We start from the raw sequence: 21,263 nt of genomic DNA on the forward strand, positions 1-21,263 counted from the left end.
GGATAACATTGATAACATGCGAGACAGAGAGTAAGCACGAATGAATCACTGACATATTACAGTGGGACAACATTGATAACATGCGAGACAGAGAGTAGCAAGACTGAATCACTGACATATTACAGCGGGATAACATTGATAACATGCGAGACAGAGAGTAGCACTACTGAATCACTGACATATTACAGCGGGATAACATTGATAACATGCGAGATAGAGACTAAGCACGACTGAATCACTGACATATTACAGCAGGATAACATTGATATGCAAGACAGAGAGTAGCACGACTGAATCACTGACATATTACAGTGGGACAACATTGATAACATGCGAGACAGAGAGTAGCACGACTGAACCACTGACATATTACAGCGGGACATCATTGATAACATGCGAGACAGAGAGTAGCACGACTGAGTCACTGAAATATTACAGCGGGACAACACTGATAACATGCGAGACAGAGAGTAGCAAGACCGAATCATTGACATATCACAGCAGGATAACATTGATAACATGCGAGACGGAGAGTAGCAAGACCGAATCACTGACATTTTACAGCAGGATAACATTGATATGCATGACTGAATCACTGACATATTACAGCGGGACATCATTGATAACATGCGAGACAGAGAGTAGCACGACTGAGTCACTGACATATTACAGCGGGACAACACTGATAACATGCGAGACAGAGAGTAGCATGACTGAATCACTGATATATTACAGCGGGACAACACTGATAACATGCGAGACAGAGAGTAGCAAGACCGAATCGCTGACATATTACAGTGGGACAACATTGAAAACATGTAAGACAGAGAGTAGCAAGACTGAATCACTGACATATTACAATGGGACAACATTGATAACAAGAGAGTAGCACGACTGAATCACTGACATATTACAGCAGGATAACATTGATAACATGCGAGACAGAGAGTAGCACGACTGAATCACTGGCAGATTACAGTGGGACAACATTGATAACATGCGAGACAGAGAGTAGCAATGACCGAATCACTGATATATTACAGCAGGATAACATTGATAACATGCGAGACAGAGAGTAGCACTACTGAATCACTGACATATTACAGCCGGATAACATTGATAAAATGCGAGACAGAGAGTAGCACGACTGAATCACTGTCATTTTGCAGCTTAGTAAAAGCAGATAGAAATTGAACAGTAACTCGCATAACTGCTGAATATAAAGGATAGACATGAAAATTAGAAACAGATTAGTGAAATTTGTCCATTTTTTGATTTTGCTTTATCAGTTTATATTATAACTTGAATGATTGTTCATGTTTTAAAGTAAGTATATAGCATTTTCTGAAAATGAAGAGAACTGCTGTATGTTGTGATAGTGAGCATTTTTTCTTAAGTTCCCACTTGTCTCAGTAAAATGTTTTTGCATGAAAACTGTGTTACTGACTATGTGCTATTTTTTTCTTTTGTATTTTTCAGTGCATTTTAATGGTCAGTCTACTATGTGCCGAATGTCATAATGGCAATTCTGTTTTTGAGGATTCAAGTGTTTCGGGATCTCATGTTCAAACAGGGACTGATTCCTTACAAAGTAACAAAACATGTAAAGATGATGAAATGTATCTCGAGGTTAAAGGCTTTTGCTGTCAGAAATGTGGACCAGGTAAAAACAAACATCATTCTTGATTAAAGAACAGAATTTAACTAATTAATGTGACAGGAGTATGGGAATTCTAAATATACCACAAAGGTTCCATTCGGAGCTTCTTGGTTCATGAAAACAGCTAATTACTTTAAAATGCTAAACCTTGAAAGTGACGTATGAAATATGGTATTTGAGAGGATTTGAAATTGCTTGTGAAAACATGAGTGATGGTCATTTCTAGTCAGACTAGTCAGAATTCATGATAAAACTGTTGCTCCACTCTTTGGTGAATGTTTTATGTGATGGGGTGAGCAGTAGAAAGGTGTGGGGTGGCAATGGCACAATCTAATGGTCACAGTGTGCAGTGACAGAGGGATGAACCATGGTAGTAGGTTGTATCAGTACAGCACCCACACTTCTGAATGACACAGGGGTGTCTCAAGGTAAGATGGCTGCATGTGTTTATGCATGTGTGTATGCATACATGACATAATGCATTGCATGCATATGTCCATGCTGTGGCAGAGATGAAGCAAGGTTTTTGAAAGGTCTTTGTCAGTCAGTGTGCAACTAACAGGGTATGGTGGGAGGCTTCATCTGTAGTGCATTAAATACATAAGAGGTTATGGCAGAGTGGCTACATCAGATAGACTCGACCTGTAGTAGGCTCAGTACAGTTAATTGAGAGGTGTGTGTGTGTGTGTGTGTGTGTGTGTGTGTGTGTGTGTGTGTGTGTGTGTGTGTGTGTGTGTGTGTGTGTGTGTGTTGGTGCATGCTCATGTACACAGACACACACACACACACACAGGCATGTGGATGTAGCCTTCTAACAGACTACAGTGATGGCTATTTTATAGTACTTTGACTCCGTTTCAGAGACACTGTGAGTTGGACTGTAAAAAGTGGAGTGTGTGTGTGTGTGTGTGTGTGTGTGTGTGTGTGTGTGTGTGTGTGTGTGTGTGTGTGTGTGTCTAACATGTTAAAAGCATAAGTGAACTGTTTGTATATGATACTGTCTAGTGCACTCAGTGCAAGCTTGTTATGTGTGTCTGTGTGTGTGTACTGTAGCATGCGAACAGCATTGCGTTTTTAAGTGACTCACTGATCATAGCATGTTTGGTACACTTATAGGTTCATAGGTTCATACTAGGCTATCTGCCCTAGGGCATTTATAAGCCTAGCCAGAATGTGTTTGGCTTTCACCACCCATTTTAAATTTATTTTGCTATGCCCTTTTTTGAGGTTAGTATACTGTGCCTCTGTCTAACAGTGACACAGAAGTGATACCCGGGGTAAACCTACGATCTCCCATCCACTCATCAAGATTCGTCTTGAAGAGAGTCATTGAGGGACTCTGCCTAACCTGGACTGGGATTTTATTCCAGAGTGAAGGGAGCCTCTGGGTTATGAATCTGTCCCTCCAGCATGTCCTATTTATTTCAGTGCTGAGGTTCAAGTCTCTCGAGCACGTAGCTCGATGGGATTTGGATTTTCTGAGGTGCAGCATGTCCATTAATTCCGGGTTGGACATGGCTTTATACGTCAGGCACAGATCGCCTCTGAACAGGCGGTATGCCACTGAGTAGAGCTGGAGTTTCTTTATAGTTTCATAGTTTCATAGTATAGTACTAGGCTATCTGCCCTGGGGCATTTGTAAGCCTAGCCATAGTGATGTGGCTTTTGCCACCCCATGAAATGGTACAAAAATGTACAGAATAAATCTAGAATACTGTGCCTCTGTCTAGTAGTGACACAATGAAGGCCCCCTTATATAATAGAATTAGTTTACTGTGCCCCTGTCTAGCAGTGACACAGATGTGACCCCTGGGGTAAACCTACGATCTCCCATCCACTCATCAAGATTTCTCTTGAAGAGAGTCAGTGAGGGGCTCTGCCTAATACGAACTGGGATCCTGTTCCAAAGCATGGGAAGCCTCTGGGTTATGGATCTATCCCTCCAGCATGTCCTATTCATACTTGTGCCGAGGTTTAAGTCTTTAGCTCTCGTGGTCCTGATGGATTTGGATTTTTTGAGGTGGAGCATGTCCATCAGATCCTGATTGGACATGGCCTTGTACGTCAGGCAGAGATCACCTCTGAGCAGGCGGTATGCTACTGAATAGAGCTGAAGTTTCTTTATTCTGGCAGAATAAGACATATGTTTGAGACCCTTGATCCTTTTGGTGAGGTACTTTTGTGGTCTCTCCAGCTGTTGCAAATGCCGGGTGAGGTACATACCAAATGGGGCATTGTACTCAATCATGGGTCTGATGAGGGAGGAATATAGGGGTACAATGACATCCTTGGATCTGGATGTGAATCCCTTCATGATGAGGTGTGCAAGGTAGAATGTTTTTCTAACCACTTTGGCAACGTGGGTGTCAAATGAGAGGTCGCTGTCTACTTGGGTCCCTAAGTCTCTGATTACTTTTTCCGTACTCAGTGGGTTGCTGTCTATGTGATAATTTGTGGGTACTTTGTTTTTTCCAAAAGGGATGACTATACATTTTTGGCATTTAGTTTAAGGCCGTGACTACGGCACCAGTTGTCCGTTTCAGTGAGGCCTTTTTGTAGGATGTGTGTGTCTGCTGGTGTATCGACTATGGCACCTAGTTTGCAGTCATCTGTGAACTTTGTCAGCTACAGCCCTCCCATGTTTGCTTTAACATCTGAGAAATAAATGCCGAACAAGAGGGGTCCCAGGACAGATCCCTGTGGGACACCACTTGTGACTGGCTTTGAGTCTGACATTGCTCCAGCGATTTTAACTTTATGGGTTCTGTCCTTTAGCCAGTTTGCAACCCATCTAGTGCCATAAGGGTTTACTTTTAAGCTGTTTAGCTTATCTATGATGCCTGAGTGGGGTATTGTGTCGAAGGCCTTAGCCAAGTCCAGGTATGCTGTATGGACTGCTTTGCCCTCATCAATGGCTCTAGTGACTGTTTCGAAAAAGTCAACCAGGTTTAAAAGGCAGGATCTGCCCTTTACAAAGCCGAACTGGGTGGGGTCAAGTGTCTGTAGGTCCCCTATGTCTCTGTTTATGAGTTCCATAATGATTCTTTCCATAGCTTTGCAGACCAGGCTAGTTAAGCTTATGGGGCGGTAGTTTCCAGGGTCTGTAGAGGCACCCCCCTTGTGGAGTGGGACCACTGTTGCTGTACGCCAGTGTTCAGGTACATATCCCAAAGTAAGGCTAAGGTTAAATAGCATTTTTATGTGTGGGTTTAGCTCCTATTGGAGTTCACGTAACACGCACCCCGGGATACCGTCAGGTCCCATTGATGCTGTGTTTTTTTCTTTGTTTAGGGCAGTTCTCACTTGGACATCTGAGATGACAGGGAGATTACATTCAGCTGGGATAAGTATTTCTTCTTTTGGGGGTGAAGGAGTGGAGAAATTTGCACTGAACCTGTCAACCAGAATGTTAGCAATATCTGTGTGTTCAGTGTATTTTTAGTTGTTGTGAACCAACTCTGAGCATATCTGAGGGTTTCCGCCCAGGTTTCTAACATAGCTGAAGAAGGCTTTGTGGTTATCTTTAGTGTGCTTAGCGATTTTTCTCTCAAAGTTTGCCTTGGATGTTTTTATGAGAGAACGTAGTTTTCTGCTAATGTTGATCAGACATGTCTTCCCTTCATGGGATTTCGCTCTGACGTGCAGTAGCTTCCTTCTTTTGTTGTATAATTTGTTTATGGCTGAGGTCCACCAGACAGGATGCTTACATTTGGTGGAGAGAGACTTGGATTTGTTTGGGATTGCATGATCCATGCATTCTTGGAGATGTTCATAGAAAGCATTTGTGAAGGATTCGGCATTGTGGGATGTGGTATCCACTGGCACAGTGGGCTTAAAGGATACCATCTCAGTCTTAAGAAGGGTGAAGTCTGTTTTTGAGAAGTTTTTCACTGTGGTCTTTTGTGCTGGGGGTGGAGGTGGGATATGTATATCCAGGGTGATTAATGTGTGGTCAGATCTCACTAGTGAGGGGTATACTTCCGGTGTGGAGCATTTTGTCCCCATGTTTGTGATGATCAGGTCTAGTATATTATCTCCCCTAGTGGGAGAGGTGACTAGTTGTTCCAGTGCATTTGAATTTATGAATTCCAGGAACCTTTGGGCTAGGGTATTAGGGCTAGAATAATGTACCCAATCTATGTTTGGGTAGTTGAAGTCTCCCAGTATGATGGTATTTTGTGATACATTCATATCCTCCAATGTCTTCTGGAAGGCTGAGTGGGGTTCTTGAGATTGGGAGGGTGGTCTGTAACATGCTACCAGTTGTATAGCAGTTTTGCCTATGGTTAGTTGCACCTGTATGGTCTCTGATGCTTCATGTGTTGCTACTAACCTGGAGGTGTGGGTGTCCTTTATGAATATGGACACTCCCCCTCCCTTTGTGGTTCGGCCCGGGTTTTGGGGCCGAAAAGCATGATACGAGGTATAGCCTGGTAGTGCTGGGGTGCTCTCAGGAGCCTTGAACCAGGTTTCAGTTACTGCACAGATGTCGATGTTCTCCATGCTGAGGAGTGCATCAAGTGCCTGCATCTTGAGATTTAGACTTCTGGCGTTGAGCAGCATTACCCTTAGTTTTTTTCCATTTTTGTTTTCTAAGGAGGTGGGTTTGTCTTTTGAGCCTTGCCTAAAAAAGGCACTATGGGGTGGCAAGAGCCTTAGCCAATATCCGGAAGCCCAGTGGTGACAGGTGTAAGCCATCCCTTGCGAAGCAGCGTGGCTTGCCCGACGTATCATCCCAGGCAGACAGACAATGGATCCCCTTAGAATGACACCAGTACTTGAGCCAATTGTTAAAGCTGATCATCTTGTCTTTGTATTGTGGTATCATTCTTGGTGAGGGCAAGATGCTGCTCAGGGTCAGGGTCATACCAGCCTGGGCTACATAATCGGAGAGCTCCTCTATGTCTCTTTTCATGTAGTCCAGGGAGGTATGTCTCAGGTCATTCACACCAGCATGGACAATGACGGAGTCATATTTGTACTTGCTTTGGAGTGACCTGAGTGCGTGTGTTATGTGGCGGATCCTAGCTCCCGATAGACAGCTCACAGTCACCTTCTCCTTGTTCAGCCTGGTCAGTGGGACATCAGTGTGTCTGACTATGGAGTCACCTATTACTAGTGTATCAGGCAAGGTGTTTGGCCTTATGGGCTGCGATTGGTCGACACAATGATTATTGAAGTATGTGTTGCATGTGTTTTGTTTTGAGGTGGTGGATTTTTGGATGTCTGCTTTGGGAGCCTCTGTTGTTTTGGTAAGTTTTTTATTAGAGCCTCCGAGTATGTCTTTGTGTTTTTATGTGTTTGGTTTGCAGTTGTGGTAGGTCTATGTGGGACTGGGATTTTTGTGTGTGTGGTTGCCATCTCCTCCTGTCTGGTCATGCCAGCCCTGAGTTGAGAGAGTTCAGCCTCCAGTTTGGCTATATAGTTGCATCTCTCACATGTATTTTGTTTGTTGGGACGAGGAGAGGGTTGTCTGTGTACATGAGACAGTTGTAGCATTGTCTCAAGATACCCAGATTGACCAGCTGAACTGGAGACGACGCCAGTAACCTCGCAGCATATGGCATCTGTTTGAGCCCTTTGATCCTCTTGCTGAGGTACTTTTGGGGTTTTTCCAGTTGCTGCAGGTGTCTGGTAAGGTACATCCCAAAAGGGGCATTGTACTCAATTATGGGCCTGATGAGGGATGAGTAAAGAGGCACGATGACCTCCCCTGATCTAGATGTGAATCCCTTCATGATTATGTGGGCTATATAAAATGTTTTTCTAACCACTTTAGCCACGTGGTTGTCAAATGAGAGATTGCTATCAACTTGGATCCCCAGGTCCCTAATTACTTCTTCTGTACTTAATGGATTACCACCTATGTGGTAATTTGTGTGCACTTTGTTTTTGCCAAAGGGGATGACTATACACTTTTTGGCATTTAGCTTGAGGCCATGGCTCTGGCACCAGTTGTCTGTTTCTATGAGGCCCTTTTGGAGGATGCTTGTGTCGGCTGGAGAGTCGATTATGGCGCCCAGTTTGCAGTCATCTGCGAACTTGGTCAGCCACAGTCCTTCCATGTTGGCCTGTACCTCCGAGAAATATATACCGAACAAGAGAGGTCCCAGGACTGAGCCTTGTGGGACACCACTTGTAACTGGTTTGGAGTCTGACATGGCTCCAGCAATTCTAACCATGTGGGTACTGTCCTTGAGCCAGTTTGCAATCCATCTAGTGACATAAGGGTTTATATTTAAGCTGGTGAGCTTATCTATAATGCCTGAGTGGGGTATTGTATCGAAGGCTTTTGCGAGGTCCAGGTAGGCTGTGTGGACCACCTTCCCCTCGTCAATGGCCTTGGTGACTGTTTCAAAGAAATCAACCAGGTTTAAGAGGCAGGATCTGCCCTTAACAAAGCCAAACTGGGTAGGATCCAGTGTCTGTAGGTCCCCAATATCTTTATTTATTAAAAATTATTTAAAAATTATTGTTGTAAGCATGTTGTGCATGTAGCATGTTGAATACAATGGAGGCTGTTTAAGGAATACACTGACCACTGCAGAGGGACTGTGTAAATAGTCCATTCAGTGAATCAAATTTACATTGTGTGACTAACCACAGTGGCTAGGAGAGGCTGTAGGAGTACACTGACTACAAGTGAGAGAGAAGCATGGCTAGTACAGGGTGTGCTGCGGGGAGAGTGAGTGTATAACGTGCTGAACAACTGCAGTGGGAAACATGGCTGGAACAGTGAGTGGTCCGGGGTGGCTGAGAATATAACATGCTAAATAACTGTAATGGGGAACATGGCTGGAACAGTGAGTGCTATGGGGAGGCTGACAATATAACATGCTAAGTAACTACGTAGGTTCATAGGTGTGTACTAGGCTAATGGCCCTGGAGCCTTTACAAGCCTAAACCATAGGATTACCCTGGCATTGTGCCACCTGACCTTAGTTCCCAGTGTCTCTGTTGAGTAGAGCCACTGGAGTGATCCCCGGGGTGAATTTTCTATTTCCAATCCACTCATCAAGATTTATCATGAAGAGGGCCAGTGAGGTGCTCTGCTTGACATGTATGGGAAGTCTATTCCATTACATGGGCAGTCTCTGGGTTATGAACCTGTCCCTCCAGCATGATGTTCTTCGTGTTTCACTGTTGCAGTCATTACATTTGGGTAATCTGCTGGCAGGTTGCCCTCAGTCAGCCGCAATAACAAAGTCTTGGGTCCTGCGTCGGTTGCTGTCTCTTCTTCCATGACGTCAGGTCGTCAGGGGTATAAAACATGCAGCCGACGTCATTTTAATCGGTCTTTCTTGCCGTACAGTGCCCAGAGCTGAAGCAGTTTGCAAGTGCCGGTCGGCCGACTCCTTAAATTTTCATTTTCGAGTTTCAGAATCGAAGTCTTCAACTAAAGCTAAGTACCCCATTGGGGAAACTTTTTCTTGCTCCTTACCGATGTCAGTAAAAGTTAATAATTGTATTACTTGTGGGAAGCAAATACCTCATAAGGATATTCATTTTGTACTGTATCCCTTGTCTAGGCCCTGACCACAATGTGCCTTGCTGTCAGTTTTGTGCTAAATTTAACCAGCGCACTATTAAGCGTCGGTATATTTTTGCTTCTAAATATTTTGGCTCAAGATTTAACTATCCAGAAATGTCATCGGTTAGCATCCAACTACTGGAATTCACAAAAAACGCAAAGAAAAAGACAGAGACAGACTGTCGAGGTCCAAAACCGACAAAGCTTCTCCTAAGCCAGTCGCCGGTACTCAGTGAGGCGCTTATGCAGCCCCTGATGCTCGTTACTTTTGATTCGCAGGCCTCTACTGAGACTCATTCGCAGTCTGGTATGCCGCGAGACTCTTTAAGTATTGAACCTGTGGATGTCTCTCCCTTAGATGGGTCTGGAGCCGCTGAGCAGGCACCGGCTTCTGAGGGTGTTTTCAGGCCTAAAGATTTGTATATTAAACCAACACCATCATCAAAAACAAGGCCAAAACCAACTTCTGTGTCTAAAAAATGACGCATGAGCCACGTGTTCAGGTCCCTATGCCTAAAAAGCAAATGATCAAAATGACTGAGGATTTAATTACCTTGATCAGGGGGTTCCCAATCTTCAGATCAGGTTTCCATTTCTTCTGATTCCTCTTCTGATCATGAATTTTCTGTTCCCCCTTATGAAGACTCTGATGCAGAAGAATCCATCCCTTCTGCTTATCCTCCTGAGGATTTTTCTTTTGGAGAAACTTTGCATACCTTAAGGGAACATTTTCATTGGGAGAGTCAGGATTTTTCAGAATCCAAAAAGAGTTTTAGGGATTTCCTTCTTCCTCATCATAGGCCTTTGGCTATACCTCCTGTTTTAGACATTGTTGATGATGTTTTCTCAGAATCCAGCATGGCTCCTGATTCTCGGCCTCCGGCTCCTAGTAAGCCAGACAGATATTACAGGGTTCCTGACTCCCACAAGTTTCTTTTCAAAAACACTACTGCTGATCCTGAAACAATTTCTCAGGGTCCCAAGGGTGTTAAGGCGTCTACTGCTAAAAGTCCTACCCCTTCTGATAGAGACTCCAGGGCGCTGGATAGATTGGGTAAGAAGGTTTACATGTCTGCAACCCTGGCAATCAGGGCTTTAAACTGTCAATTTCATATGCTTAAATATCAGCAGCATGTCATGGGCTTACTTAAACAGAAAATGATGTTGATTTCTGACTGTGTGGAAAATAGAGTTACAGGATTTATTGCATTCAGCTGAACAAGTTGGAAAGCATAATTTGCAATGCGGTTTTGATTCCTTGGAGGCCTCTTGCAGGGCCGCCGTAACTGGATCTGTGATAAGAAGGCATGTTTGGCTCAAGGAGCAAAATCTGCCTGATCATGTCAAAGCTAAATTGTTGGATGCTCCTTTACAACAGGACAGTCTATTTGGTAATAAGGCAGAAGAAGTTTTGAAAAAGATGGAAGACAAAGCTACATCTATGCAAACTGTTAAAGATTTCCTACAAGTGCAGCCACCCAGGTTCAGTAGGCACTGGCCTACTAAGAATTGGTCCTTTCCAGTACCCAACAGAGCCGCTCAGAACAAACCCAGACACTCCAAAGGTTCCAGGTTTTAGTCACAAGGAACTTACAGAACAAAACAATGGGGTGCCTCCACCTCCAAATCTGGAAGTAGCAAGCCCCCCCCTACAGCAAACAGTCTCAATGACTTTCCTCTGCCATTTTCAAGCACTTATCTTTTGGCATCCCCTTTGAGGGGAAAACTAGCACTTCATGCTCAAAATGGGCATCTAATTACCCAGGACAAGTGGGTCTTAAATATAGTATCTCAGGGATACAGATTTCATTTCCACACGTTGCCAATTCCCAACAGATGGCCAGATCTGCCTCCAAATCCGTGGGCAGAGGCCCAGAAACAAGTCATGTCCCTCATGGATATGGGGGCTATTCAACCAGTACCAGAAAAAGAAAAAGGACAAGGTTTTCATTCAAGACTTTTCCTGGTACCCAGAAAAGACAAATCATGGCATCCAATTCTGATTTATCCATTCTAAATACCTTCCTGGACATTCCAAAATTCAAGATGCTGACTCTACAACAGTTACTGCCTATGCTGATCAAGGATGCCTGGTTGGTAACTCTAGACTTAAAAGAGGCTTACCTGCATATCCCAATCAGGGAATCTTGCAGAAGATACCTCTGCTTCAAAGCAGGCTATTTGCATTACCAGTTCTCTGCACTGCCCTTTGGCTTATCTACTGTGCCCAGGGTCTTTACAAAGTGCCTGGCACCAGTGATTGCATTTTGCAGACAAAGAAACATTCAAATTTATCCTTATCTGGACGATTGTCTAATTCAGGCAGAAAACAAGGACACTCTTCAACATCTGGCATTTGTAAAAAGGCTTCTAACATGCCTAGGGTACACCATAAACGAAAAGAAATCACAACAGGTACCCTCTCAAATAATTACTTTCCTGGGTGCAAGCTTGAATACAACTGCCCAGATGGCTTACCTCACTCCAGACAAACAAATTCAATTGATGACATACTTCAAACAAGTGACCACAAAAACCCAGCTATCTGCAAGACAAATTCTGCAGGCTTTGGGGTTCATGGCTTCCTGCATTCTACTAATTCCATATGCAAGACTGCATAAACTTCAGTTGTACCTAAAAAGCTTATGGAGTCAGCATTGTCACAGCCTGGAAACAATGATTCCTCTCATTCCTTGCCTGCAACAGGAGTTCCTATGCTGGGTAGAGGCCTGTCACCAAAACAAGGGACTGTCATTCATTCTAACCCTGCCACCAAAAACCCTGACTACAGACGCATCAGACTATGCTTGTGGGGCCCATCTGGCAGGGAGATGCATTCAAGGTGAATGGAGCCCAATTCAAATGCACCTACATATCAACCAGAAAGAAATACTAGCTGTACAGAATGCTCTTGACAGCCTTCAAGGACTTTCTTCATACAGGACAACTACTGATAAAGACGGACAACACCACAGTTATGTGGTACATAAGCAGGGGAGTACCCACTCCTACCCCCTTTGCAGACTAGCCATTGCCTTGTGGAACACAGCCTTGACATACCAAATACATCTACAAGCTCAATTCCTGCCAGGGAAGCAAAATACTCTGGCAGACAAACTAAGCAGAAACCTTATGGACCCACACAAATGGAAACTGGATCCACAAATCTTCAGCATGGTGACACAAAGATGGGGGAGCGCAGACATAGATCTTTTTATCTCTCCCCAAAACTATCAGTTGGACAAATTCTGCAGAAGAATTCATCTCAAAAAAGCTTGGAAAGTGGATGCTCTATCCTCCAGCTGGAAAAGCCTATCAGTCTATGCCTTTCCACCTCTGCCTCTGCTCTCCAAGGTTTTACTAAAAGTCAGGCAGGAAAAACTGAAAATGATTCTGATTGCTCCAGACTGGGCTTGCCAACACTGGTAACCGCTTCTACACAGTATGTCACACCTTCCTCCGTGGTACCTGCCTCAGACACCTCATCTACTGTCTCAGCAGAACTATCAAATTCTGCACACTCAGCTCCAAACTCTGAATCTTGCAGCATGGCTAATCAACTAATTTCACCAGTCACATCTCTCAGTAAACCTGTGATGGATGTCATTTTGGAGGCTAGAAGACTTGGTACTAGAAAATCTTATGCTGACAAATGGAAAAGATTCTGTGCCTGGAATCAATCTCATGGAATGAGTACAGCAGTGCCCAGTTTACCTCAGATTTTACAATACTTAACTGAGATGCTTCACAAGGGCCTGTCTTTTTCCTCCATTAAAATCCATGCCTCAGCCATTTCAGCTCATTATAACACAGAACCTCCCCTCTTCTCTCATCCTCTGCTCTAGCAGTACCTCAGAGGGGCCAGAAACTTGAGACCACCCAGGAGAGCTCCAAACCCTGCCTGGGACCTTACCTTTGTATTGGAAAAACTCACTCTACCTCCTTTCGAGCCAGCTGCTACTGCAGACTTAAATTTTTTTTCTTGGAAAACAGCCTTCCTTCTAGCAATCACTTCAGCTAGAAGGATTTCTGAGTTACAGGCCCTTATGACAGTGGAGCCTTTCATCATCTTTCATGCGGACAGGGTGTCACTCAACACCAATCCATCCTTCATGCCCAAGGTGGTATCCAGTGTGGCTCTTAATCAGTCCATTCATTTGTCAACTTTCTTTCCCAATCCACAGAACAAAGGGGAACGGATTTTGCATTCATTGGATGTGGCACAGACAACATAGATCCTACTTGGACAGGACTAAACCTCGAAGAAAATTTGAACAACTGCTGGTAGCATTTGCTGCGGGGGCAGAGGGAAAGGCTATTTCAAAACAAACCATTTCTAAATGGATAAGCCATTGCATTAATTTCTGCTATAAGCACCATGGAAAACCTATCCCCCAGGGGATCAGATGTCATTCCACCAGGGCTGCATCTACTTTTGCAGCCTTTCTCAGCGGTGTTCCTACCAGGGATATTCTAGAAGATGCTACCTGGAGTTCAGTTCATACTTTCACCAAGCATTATCGTTTACCAATTTTCTCTAAATCCAGAGCTGGCTTTGCCACTGCTGTCTTGCAGGGCCTTATAGCTGGTCCTAATGCTGTATAAATCCATCCTCCCAACCATAGCTTTGGGAATCTACCCAAATGTAATGACTGCAACAGTGAAACACGAAGAACATAGTACAGTTGTGTACACTTAACATAAATGTAGATGCTCGAGTGTATTCACTGTTGCAGTCCTGGTTACCCTCCCTCCAGCCCCCTGTTTTTCTCTACCTTCTTTTACTATGCTTAAAAGCCTTTTTGGTGTATTTGCTTTTGGTTGGAGGTATACTTTTGTGTTTTTAATTTTATTTTGCTCCCCATTAGGGGGACACCTTACATCTGGGGCAAGAAAAACTGATGTAATTGTGTCGGCTGCATGTTTTATACCCCTGACGACCTGATGTCATGGAAGAAGGGACAGCAACTGATGCAGGACCCAAGACTTTGTTAATCAGGCCGACTGAGGGCAACCTGCCAGCAGATTACCCAAATGTAATGACTGCAACAGTGAATACATTCGAACATCTACATTTATGGTAAGTGTACACAACTGTACTTTCTGACATCAGTTGTTGGTCTCAGTGAGGCCTTTCTGTAGGATGTCAACATCACTTGTGGAGTTAATAATAGCTCCCAACTTGCAGTCATCTGTGAACTTCGTCAACCAGAGTACTTTCATGTTGGCCTGGACTTCAGAGAACTGGATACCAAACAGGAGAGGACCCAGGACCGAACCCTGTGGGACTCCACACTTGACTTGTCGGCAGTCTGACTTGGAGTCAGCTACTTTCACACTGTGGGTTCTATCTGTGAGCCAGTTTGCAACCCACTTAGTGATATAGGGGTTGATGCCTAGCTTAGTGAGTTTTTCTATGATTCTTGAGTGGGTCATGGTATCAAAGGACTTAGCCAGATCAAGGTAGGCTCTATGAACCACCTTGCCTTCATCCACAGCTCTGGTGACTGACACAAAGAAGTCAACCTAGTTGAGCAGGCATGAGCTACCCTTCACAAAACCAAACTTTGTGGGATCCGGAGTTTGGAGATTCCCTATATCCTTGTTTATTAGGTCCATGATGATGCATTCCATAGCTTTGCATGTCAGACTCATCAGGCTAATGGGGTGATAGTTCCCAGGGTCTGTAGATGTTCCTCCTTTGTGGAGAGAATTGACTGTAGCACTGCACCATTCAGTAGGGACAAAGCCTGAGGTGAGGCTGGGATTGAACAGGACAAACAGGTGAGGTGCCAGTTCACTCTGTAGTTCATGTAGAACACAGCCAGGGATATTGTCAGGTCCCATAGAAACTGTATTCTTGGCCTTGGACAGTACTGTTTTAACCTGTGCAGCAGTAATACTGGGTGCCTGGCAAACTACTGGTATTGTGATTGGTCCTTTGGGGGGGGGGGGATAGAGGGGTAAAGTTGGAACTGAATCTGTCAGCCAGTATATTGGCAATATCTGTTGGCTCGGTATAGGAGGTACCATTGTGCAGTAGCTCAGAGCAAATCTTGGTATTGCTGTGGAGAATCCTTACATAATTATAGAAGGCCTAGTGGTTGTCTTTACTATCTGCTGAAATTCTGTTTTCATAGCTAGCTGTAGAAGATTTAATGAGGAATCTCAACTTTTTTGTTGAGGCTGATAAGGGAGTTTTTCCAGTCTTGGGACTTCACCTTATTCCACATCAGTTTTCTCCTTCTGTTGTAGAATTTGTTTATGTCAGGGGACCACCAGATTGGCTTCCTTTTTTTGGAGGAGAGCGTCTTGGTTCTATTGGGTGTGCCGAGATCCATGCATTTTTGTATGTGTTTGTACAGTGCATTGGTGTATGATTCGGCAGTCATGCAACTATTCTCCATTTGCATGGGTGCCGTGAAGTTATCTACCTTTGTTTTTAGGAGCCCGTATTTAGCTTTGGAGAAGTTTTTCATGGTGTTTACCTCTGCGGGGGGGTGGGAGGGATGTGGATTTCCTAGGTGACTAGTCTGCGGTCGGCTCTAACCATGGAGAGCTGACTACTGGTGTAGAGCAGTGGTCACCCATGTTAGTAATGACCAGGTCAGGGATGTTGCTACCTCTAGTGGGGGTTAGAACGAGCTTGTCCAGGGCATTGGAATTAATGAATTCCAGGAAACGTTGGGCAAGTGTATTGGTATATGAGTAGTTTTCCCAGTTAATGGAGGGGTAGTTGAAGTCCCCCAGTATGACAGTGTTAGGTTGGACCCTAATATTTTCCAGGGTGCTTAGGAATGTGGAGTGTTGGTCTTGGGACATAGTTGGGGACCTATAGTAGGCTACGACCTGAATCACTGTCTTACCCAGTGTTAGCTGCACCTGAAGTATCTCAGATGCATTATGTTGGGCTAACCAGAAACACCACCACCTTTGGAACTTCGGTCCAAGTTCTGAGGCCGAAAAGTGTGGAATGAGTTATAGCTTGCTAGTGCAAGGGTGCTTTCTGCTGCTTTGAACCAGGTCTCTGTTACAACACAAATATCGATGTTCTCCATTTTGAGTGCTTCGAGTGAGTGCATTTTGAGATTTAAACTTGTAGTGTGGAGCAGCATGACCCTGAGACTGCATTTGTTTGTATCTGTTATGGTGGTAATTTGGTCTTTGGAACACTGCCTAAAAAAGGCACTATAGGTGTGGCAAGAGCCTTGGCCAGTATCTGGAAGCCCAGGGGTGACAGATGCAGGCCATCTCTGGCAAAGCATTGAGGTCTGTCAATCATGTCATCCCTGGCAGACAGATACTGGATCCACTTAGAATGACACCAGAAACTTAGCCAGTTGTTGAAATCAATAATTTTCTGCTTGTACTGTGGTATCATTCTGGGTGATGGTAGGATGCTGTTCAGGGCTTGGTCATACCCGCCTGGGCTACATAATCCAAGAGCTTCTCCATGTCTCTTTTCATGTAGTCCAGTGAGGTATGTCTCAGGTCATTCACACCCACATTTACAATGACAGTCATATTTGTACCAGTTGTTTAGGGAACCTGAGTGCGTGCGTTATGTGGCGGATCCTGGTGCCTGACAGGCAGCTGACTGTTACTTTTTCCTTCTTCAACCTAGTGAGTGGGACATCAGTGTTCCTCACTATCGAGTCACCTATGACTAATGTTTTGGGCATGCTGTTTTGCCTTAGGAGCTTTGGTTGAGTGTCACACTTAAGAGAGTTATGTGTCTTGTGATTAGTGTTGTTTTGTGGTGGTTGAGTGCATTTCTGCCTTGGAGGTCTCTGCTGTTTGGATAGATTTTTATTGAGAGCCTCTGCGAAGGTGGGTGTGTGGTTTGTGTTTTTATGTGAAGGCAGTGCTGGTGTGTGTTCCAGAGGGCTGTGTGTTCCATGTGGTGTGGTGCAAGTGTTGACCTTCTCCTCTTGACCAGCTATTCTGGTCTTGGCTGGAGAGTGTGTGGCTTCCACTTTGGATATGTAAGTGCATCTCTCATGAGTCAGAGTGTTGGGAGGTAAGAGGAGAGGGTTGTCCGTGTACAAGAGGCAGTTGCTTCATTGCCTCAGGATGTCCAAGTTCACCAGGTTAGTAGGAGAAAGCACAGAGAATTGACCTTTAGATATGCCTGGGGGGGCATTAAAAGTAAGTACTGGAGCTGTTTCTTTGTAGAACGTTTTGTGCTGGTAGCACTTTTGTGTGCTACAATAATTGCTACAAGAAGTCTGGTAAAGTGCTAGACCATAGATTCCCAAACTTTTTTGATTATCGGCTCCCTTGCTGAATCCAGGTTTTCCCAAGCCCCCCCCCCAGTGGTGTGCATATTTCAGGGGTTCCCAAAGTGTGCGCTGCGGCCCTCTGGGGAGCTGCAAACTAATAAGCTTAGCCGCAAAATAAACCGCAAACAGTTTGTGGTTTATTTTGCAGTTAAGCTTATTAGTTCGTGGTGAGTGTGAGTGAATGCAGGAATGAATTAAGAAGTGTGTGTGTGTGTGTGTGTGTGTGTGTGTGTGTGTGTGTGTGTGTGTGTGTGTGTGTGTGTGTGTGTGTGAATGAATGCAGGTATGAATGAGGAAGTGGCTGTGTATGTGTGTGTATGTGTGAGATCGGAAGAGTGAGATGGCAGTATGAATGAATGCGTAAGTGGGTGTGTGGCATGTGGGTGTGAGATCAGAAGAGTGAGAGCGATGTGTGAGTGAATGCAGGTATGAATGAGAAAGTGGCTGTGTGTGTGTGTGTGCGCATCATTAAATAATAGCAAATATTTGAGTTTAAGACTCCACATCCTCAGAGAATTCATGCTAATGCAAAACCTATTATTCTATCAACTTTCTAAGTTTGTAAGAGTAATATTTAAAATCTGTTCCTATTTGTCCCCCCATCATTTTAGGATTTGTCCAGATTTAATGCAAAACCTATTATTCTATCAACTTTCTAAGTTTGTAAGAGGAATATTTAAAATCTGTCCCTATTTGTCCCCCCATCATTTTAGGCTTTGTCCAGATTTTTAGAGGAAAAAATCTGGACAAAGCCTAAAATGACAGGGGGACAAATAGGGACACATTTTAAATATTGCTCTCACAAACTTAGAAAGTTGATAGAATAATAGGTTTTGCATTAGCATAAATTCTCTGTAGGATGTGGAGTCTTAAACTCAAATGTTTGTCATTATTTTAATGACTTCAATCCTCAACTATTTGCCAGAAAAGTACAGAATGTTAAGTTGTCAATCTCGCCTTCATTCTTGCTGGATGGGTTCGGAGCCGATCCTCGGCTCCGACTCGGCACTTGCTAAGCTCGAGAGCTTATTTTTACCAGCTCGAGGCAACCCTATATCCCATGATGCAAGGCGGAGATTACTCAGATCTCGTTTGCCGCTTCGCTAACGAGGTGCCTTTTTACCAGCTCTAGGTAAGTGACTTTAATAGATTTCTCTACCCCCTGTTATAACTTCTTTTTTCACTAAATTTTTAATTTATAGTTAGTATCGAGTCACCTTAGCCCTATTCCCGTCAGTGTTCCCTCCTTAAGTGAGTAGTTCCTTTACCCTTGTAGGCCCTAGGCCTTCCCCTCCCTAAATTTCCTGTCAGGATTTTTTGTGTGAGTGATTGTGTATCCTTGTGTGTGTTTGTTACATTAATTTAATTTAACTTAATTTTATTTTGGACTGTGTGTTGTGTGTCGGTGCTTGTTGAGTGTTTTCATCGACACAGTAACATGTCGAAGGACACTAAGGTCTCAGGTTTCAAGAAGTGTGATTCGTGCTGTCAGAAGATGTCTCTGACAGACGGTCACACTTCTTGTATTTATTGCCTGGGACCTTCTCACCTGCAGGACTCTTGTGCTATCTGTCATGCCTTCAGCCCAAGAGTCCTGCAGGAGAGGAAAAATAAGCTCATTTTAAGGGGCTTATTAAAACCCGAGAGCTCCCCGACTAAGTCGGCGCCGGGGAAGCCCTCGAAACCTGCCAAGCCTTCGGCTCAGGCTTCCAAGCCATCGGCTGCAGGTATATCTCCATCTGGGTCGAGATCGGCTCCGGCCGGAGCCGATCCTTCTGTACCAGGATCAGTATCGGCTCCACTCGGCGCCGATACTGTTCAATCCACACACTCAGAGTCGGCTCCGGCTGGAGCCGACGTCTCTTCGGCTCCGATGGCTCCATTGATCTCGAAAAAGAGGTCTCGATCCCCTTCAGTGGAATCAATCCATTCGGCTCCGAGATCACCCTTGCTCTCGGAGCGGAGCCATCGGAGCCGATCTTCTCGATCTTCTCGGTCATCCAGGCTATCGGATCACGACCTCGAGAGAGTGGTGAGTAGACTTTTAAAGTCTCAGGCATTGGCACAAATTCTCCATAGCCCATCTCAACAGACGGTAGCTATATCACACCCACTCAAAATTCCTCCTTCGACTCTCTTACAGAGCTCGGAGCCGGAGCTCCTTGGAACTGGTGCCGTTGTGACCTCGGAGCCGATACAACCCCTTTCGGCTCCGACGTCCTCGGCTCCGATTTCCTCCTTGAGACCTTCATTGGAGGGATCCGGGCGTCTGCTCTCTCTCGTTGGCTCCGAGGGGGCGAGTGGCATCGGACCCTTGTCCGACCCCGTTCTCCCTCTCGGAGCTTCGGCGTTGGTGAGCTCGGCCCCGACATCTGCCTCGGAGCCTTCCCTATCGGTGAGGCCTGGGGTTCCTATCTCTTCGGAGCGGGAGCCTTCTGGTCTCTCTGATGGGGGAGCCTTCGAGGTGATGAGGAGTGTACTAGCCCCTGGGCTTAGTCAACGGACAGTTCCATCAGCTCCTCCCACTACAGTGCCTGCTGACGTCTCTTCTCACTCTCTTGCTCCCGGACCCAGAGATCCAACGCCTCAGGTTTCCCCATTGGGAATATCTTCCTCTTCGAGGCTTCTCCTGATCTGTCAGGAGAACCCCTAAGAGGACATGTAAGAGGAAACATGTAGACTCCCCTGAGTCTACCACATCAGATACTGACTTGGATGAGTCGGAGGGGTCCCCAAGGTCCTCCTCTGAGGATGTCTCATTTTCAGACATCCTTGAAATCCTTAAACAGAGGGGGAACTGGCCCTCCCTTAATCCCTCCGAGGATGAGTCAGTATACCTAGAGGCGTTCGGATCTCGACCCTCCACCTCCTGGGTGTCTCCGCCTTTCGACCCTCTCATGGAAGTAGTGGCTCAGAAGGCGTGGATGGCTCCGGATTCGGTGGAACCTTTCCCTAGGAGACCTTCCAAAATTATTACAGCTCCTCAGGATAAGCAGTATTTAACTAAAGGTGTCCCGGTTGATGCCATGGTGGTGGCTGCTGCCACCAAGAAGGAACTTGCTGATCCTTCAGTACCTGTTCATCCTCCTAATAAGGATTGTAGGACTATGGATAGGTACGGTAAGCAGATTTTTTCCTCAGCGACTTTTGCAATGAGATCGCTGAACTATCTATGCCACTTCACCCGCCTCCAAAGAGATGTTCTTAAGGAGCTGGGGGAAGTTTTACAGGATCCGTCAGCTGCTGGGGCTCAAGACAAGATTTCCTCACAGCTAGGAATCCTTAATTCTATTGCCAACTCCTCCATGCGGCTCATCTCTTATGCAGCCGATGGAGCGAGTAGAGCCGCAGGCACAGGAGTGGCTTTAAGGCGTCAGTCCTGGATGCGGCTTTGTAATTTTGCAGACCCCTTTAAGGCGTCTTTCACAAACTCCCCTTTTGATGGCTCGACATTGTTCGGTCCTCAAGTGAAAGACACTTTGACTAGATGCGAGCAGGATGGCAAGACTCTTTCTGCCGTAGGAGTCCGTTTCTCCTCACCTTCTAGACCTTATCCCAAAGGACAGAAGGGAGGAAAAATGTGGTTCCGCAAATCCCAAGGAGTCGCCTGACGCACGAAGTCAGTTTACACGCAGAGGCAGAGGGGGTAATAACAATAGACGCCGTCCTAGAGGCAGAGGGGGTCCGCAGAATCAGGGTAGCAGAGAGCCTCTTTCTGACAAACCCTTTCAGCATCCCTGAGATGTTGCCCGATTGTCCGCCGGAGGCAGTCGGGGAAGATTATCGCTGT

The 21,263-nt window shown here is 45.1% G+C and overlaps 1 protein-coding gene across 1 annotated transcript in view; it reads left to right on the top strand.

Annotated features, from left to right (window-relative positions):
• The window catches only part of TNFRSF1A (TNF receptor superfamily member 1A), a 931,685-nt gene that overhangs the window by 492,530 nt on the left and 417,892 nt on the right, over positions 1–21,263 (top strand). The window contains exon 2 of the mRNA XM_044079564.1: positions 1,480–1,663. Coding sequence (XP_043935499.1) covers positions 1,480–1,663 — 184 coding nt within the window. The remainder of the gene's footprint in view (positions 1–1,479; positions 1,664–21,263) is intronic.

The sequence above is a fragment of the Protopterus annectens genome, chromosome 8.part0 (assembly GCF_019279795.1).
Source record: "Protopterus annectens isolate FY-2018-M chromosome 8.part0, PAN1.0, whole genome shotgun sequence".
Lineage (NCBI taxonomy): Eukaryota > Metazoa > Chordata > Ceratodontiformes > Protopteridae > Protopterus > Protopterus annectens.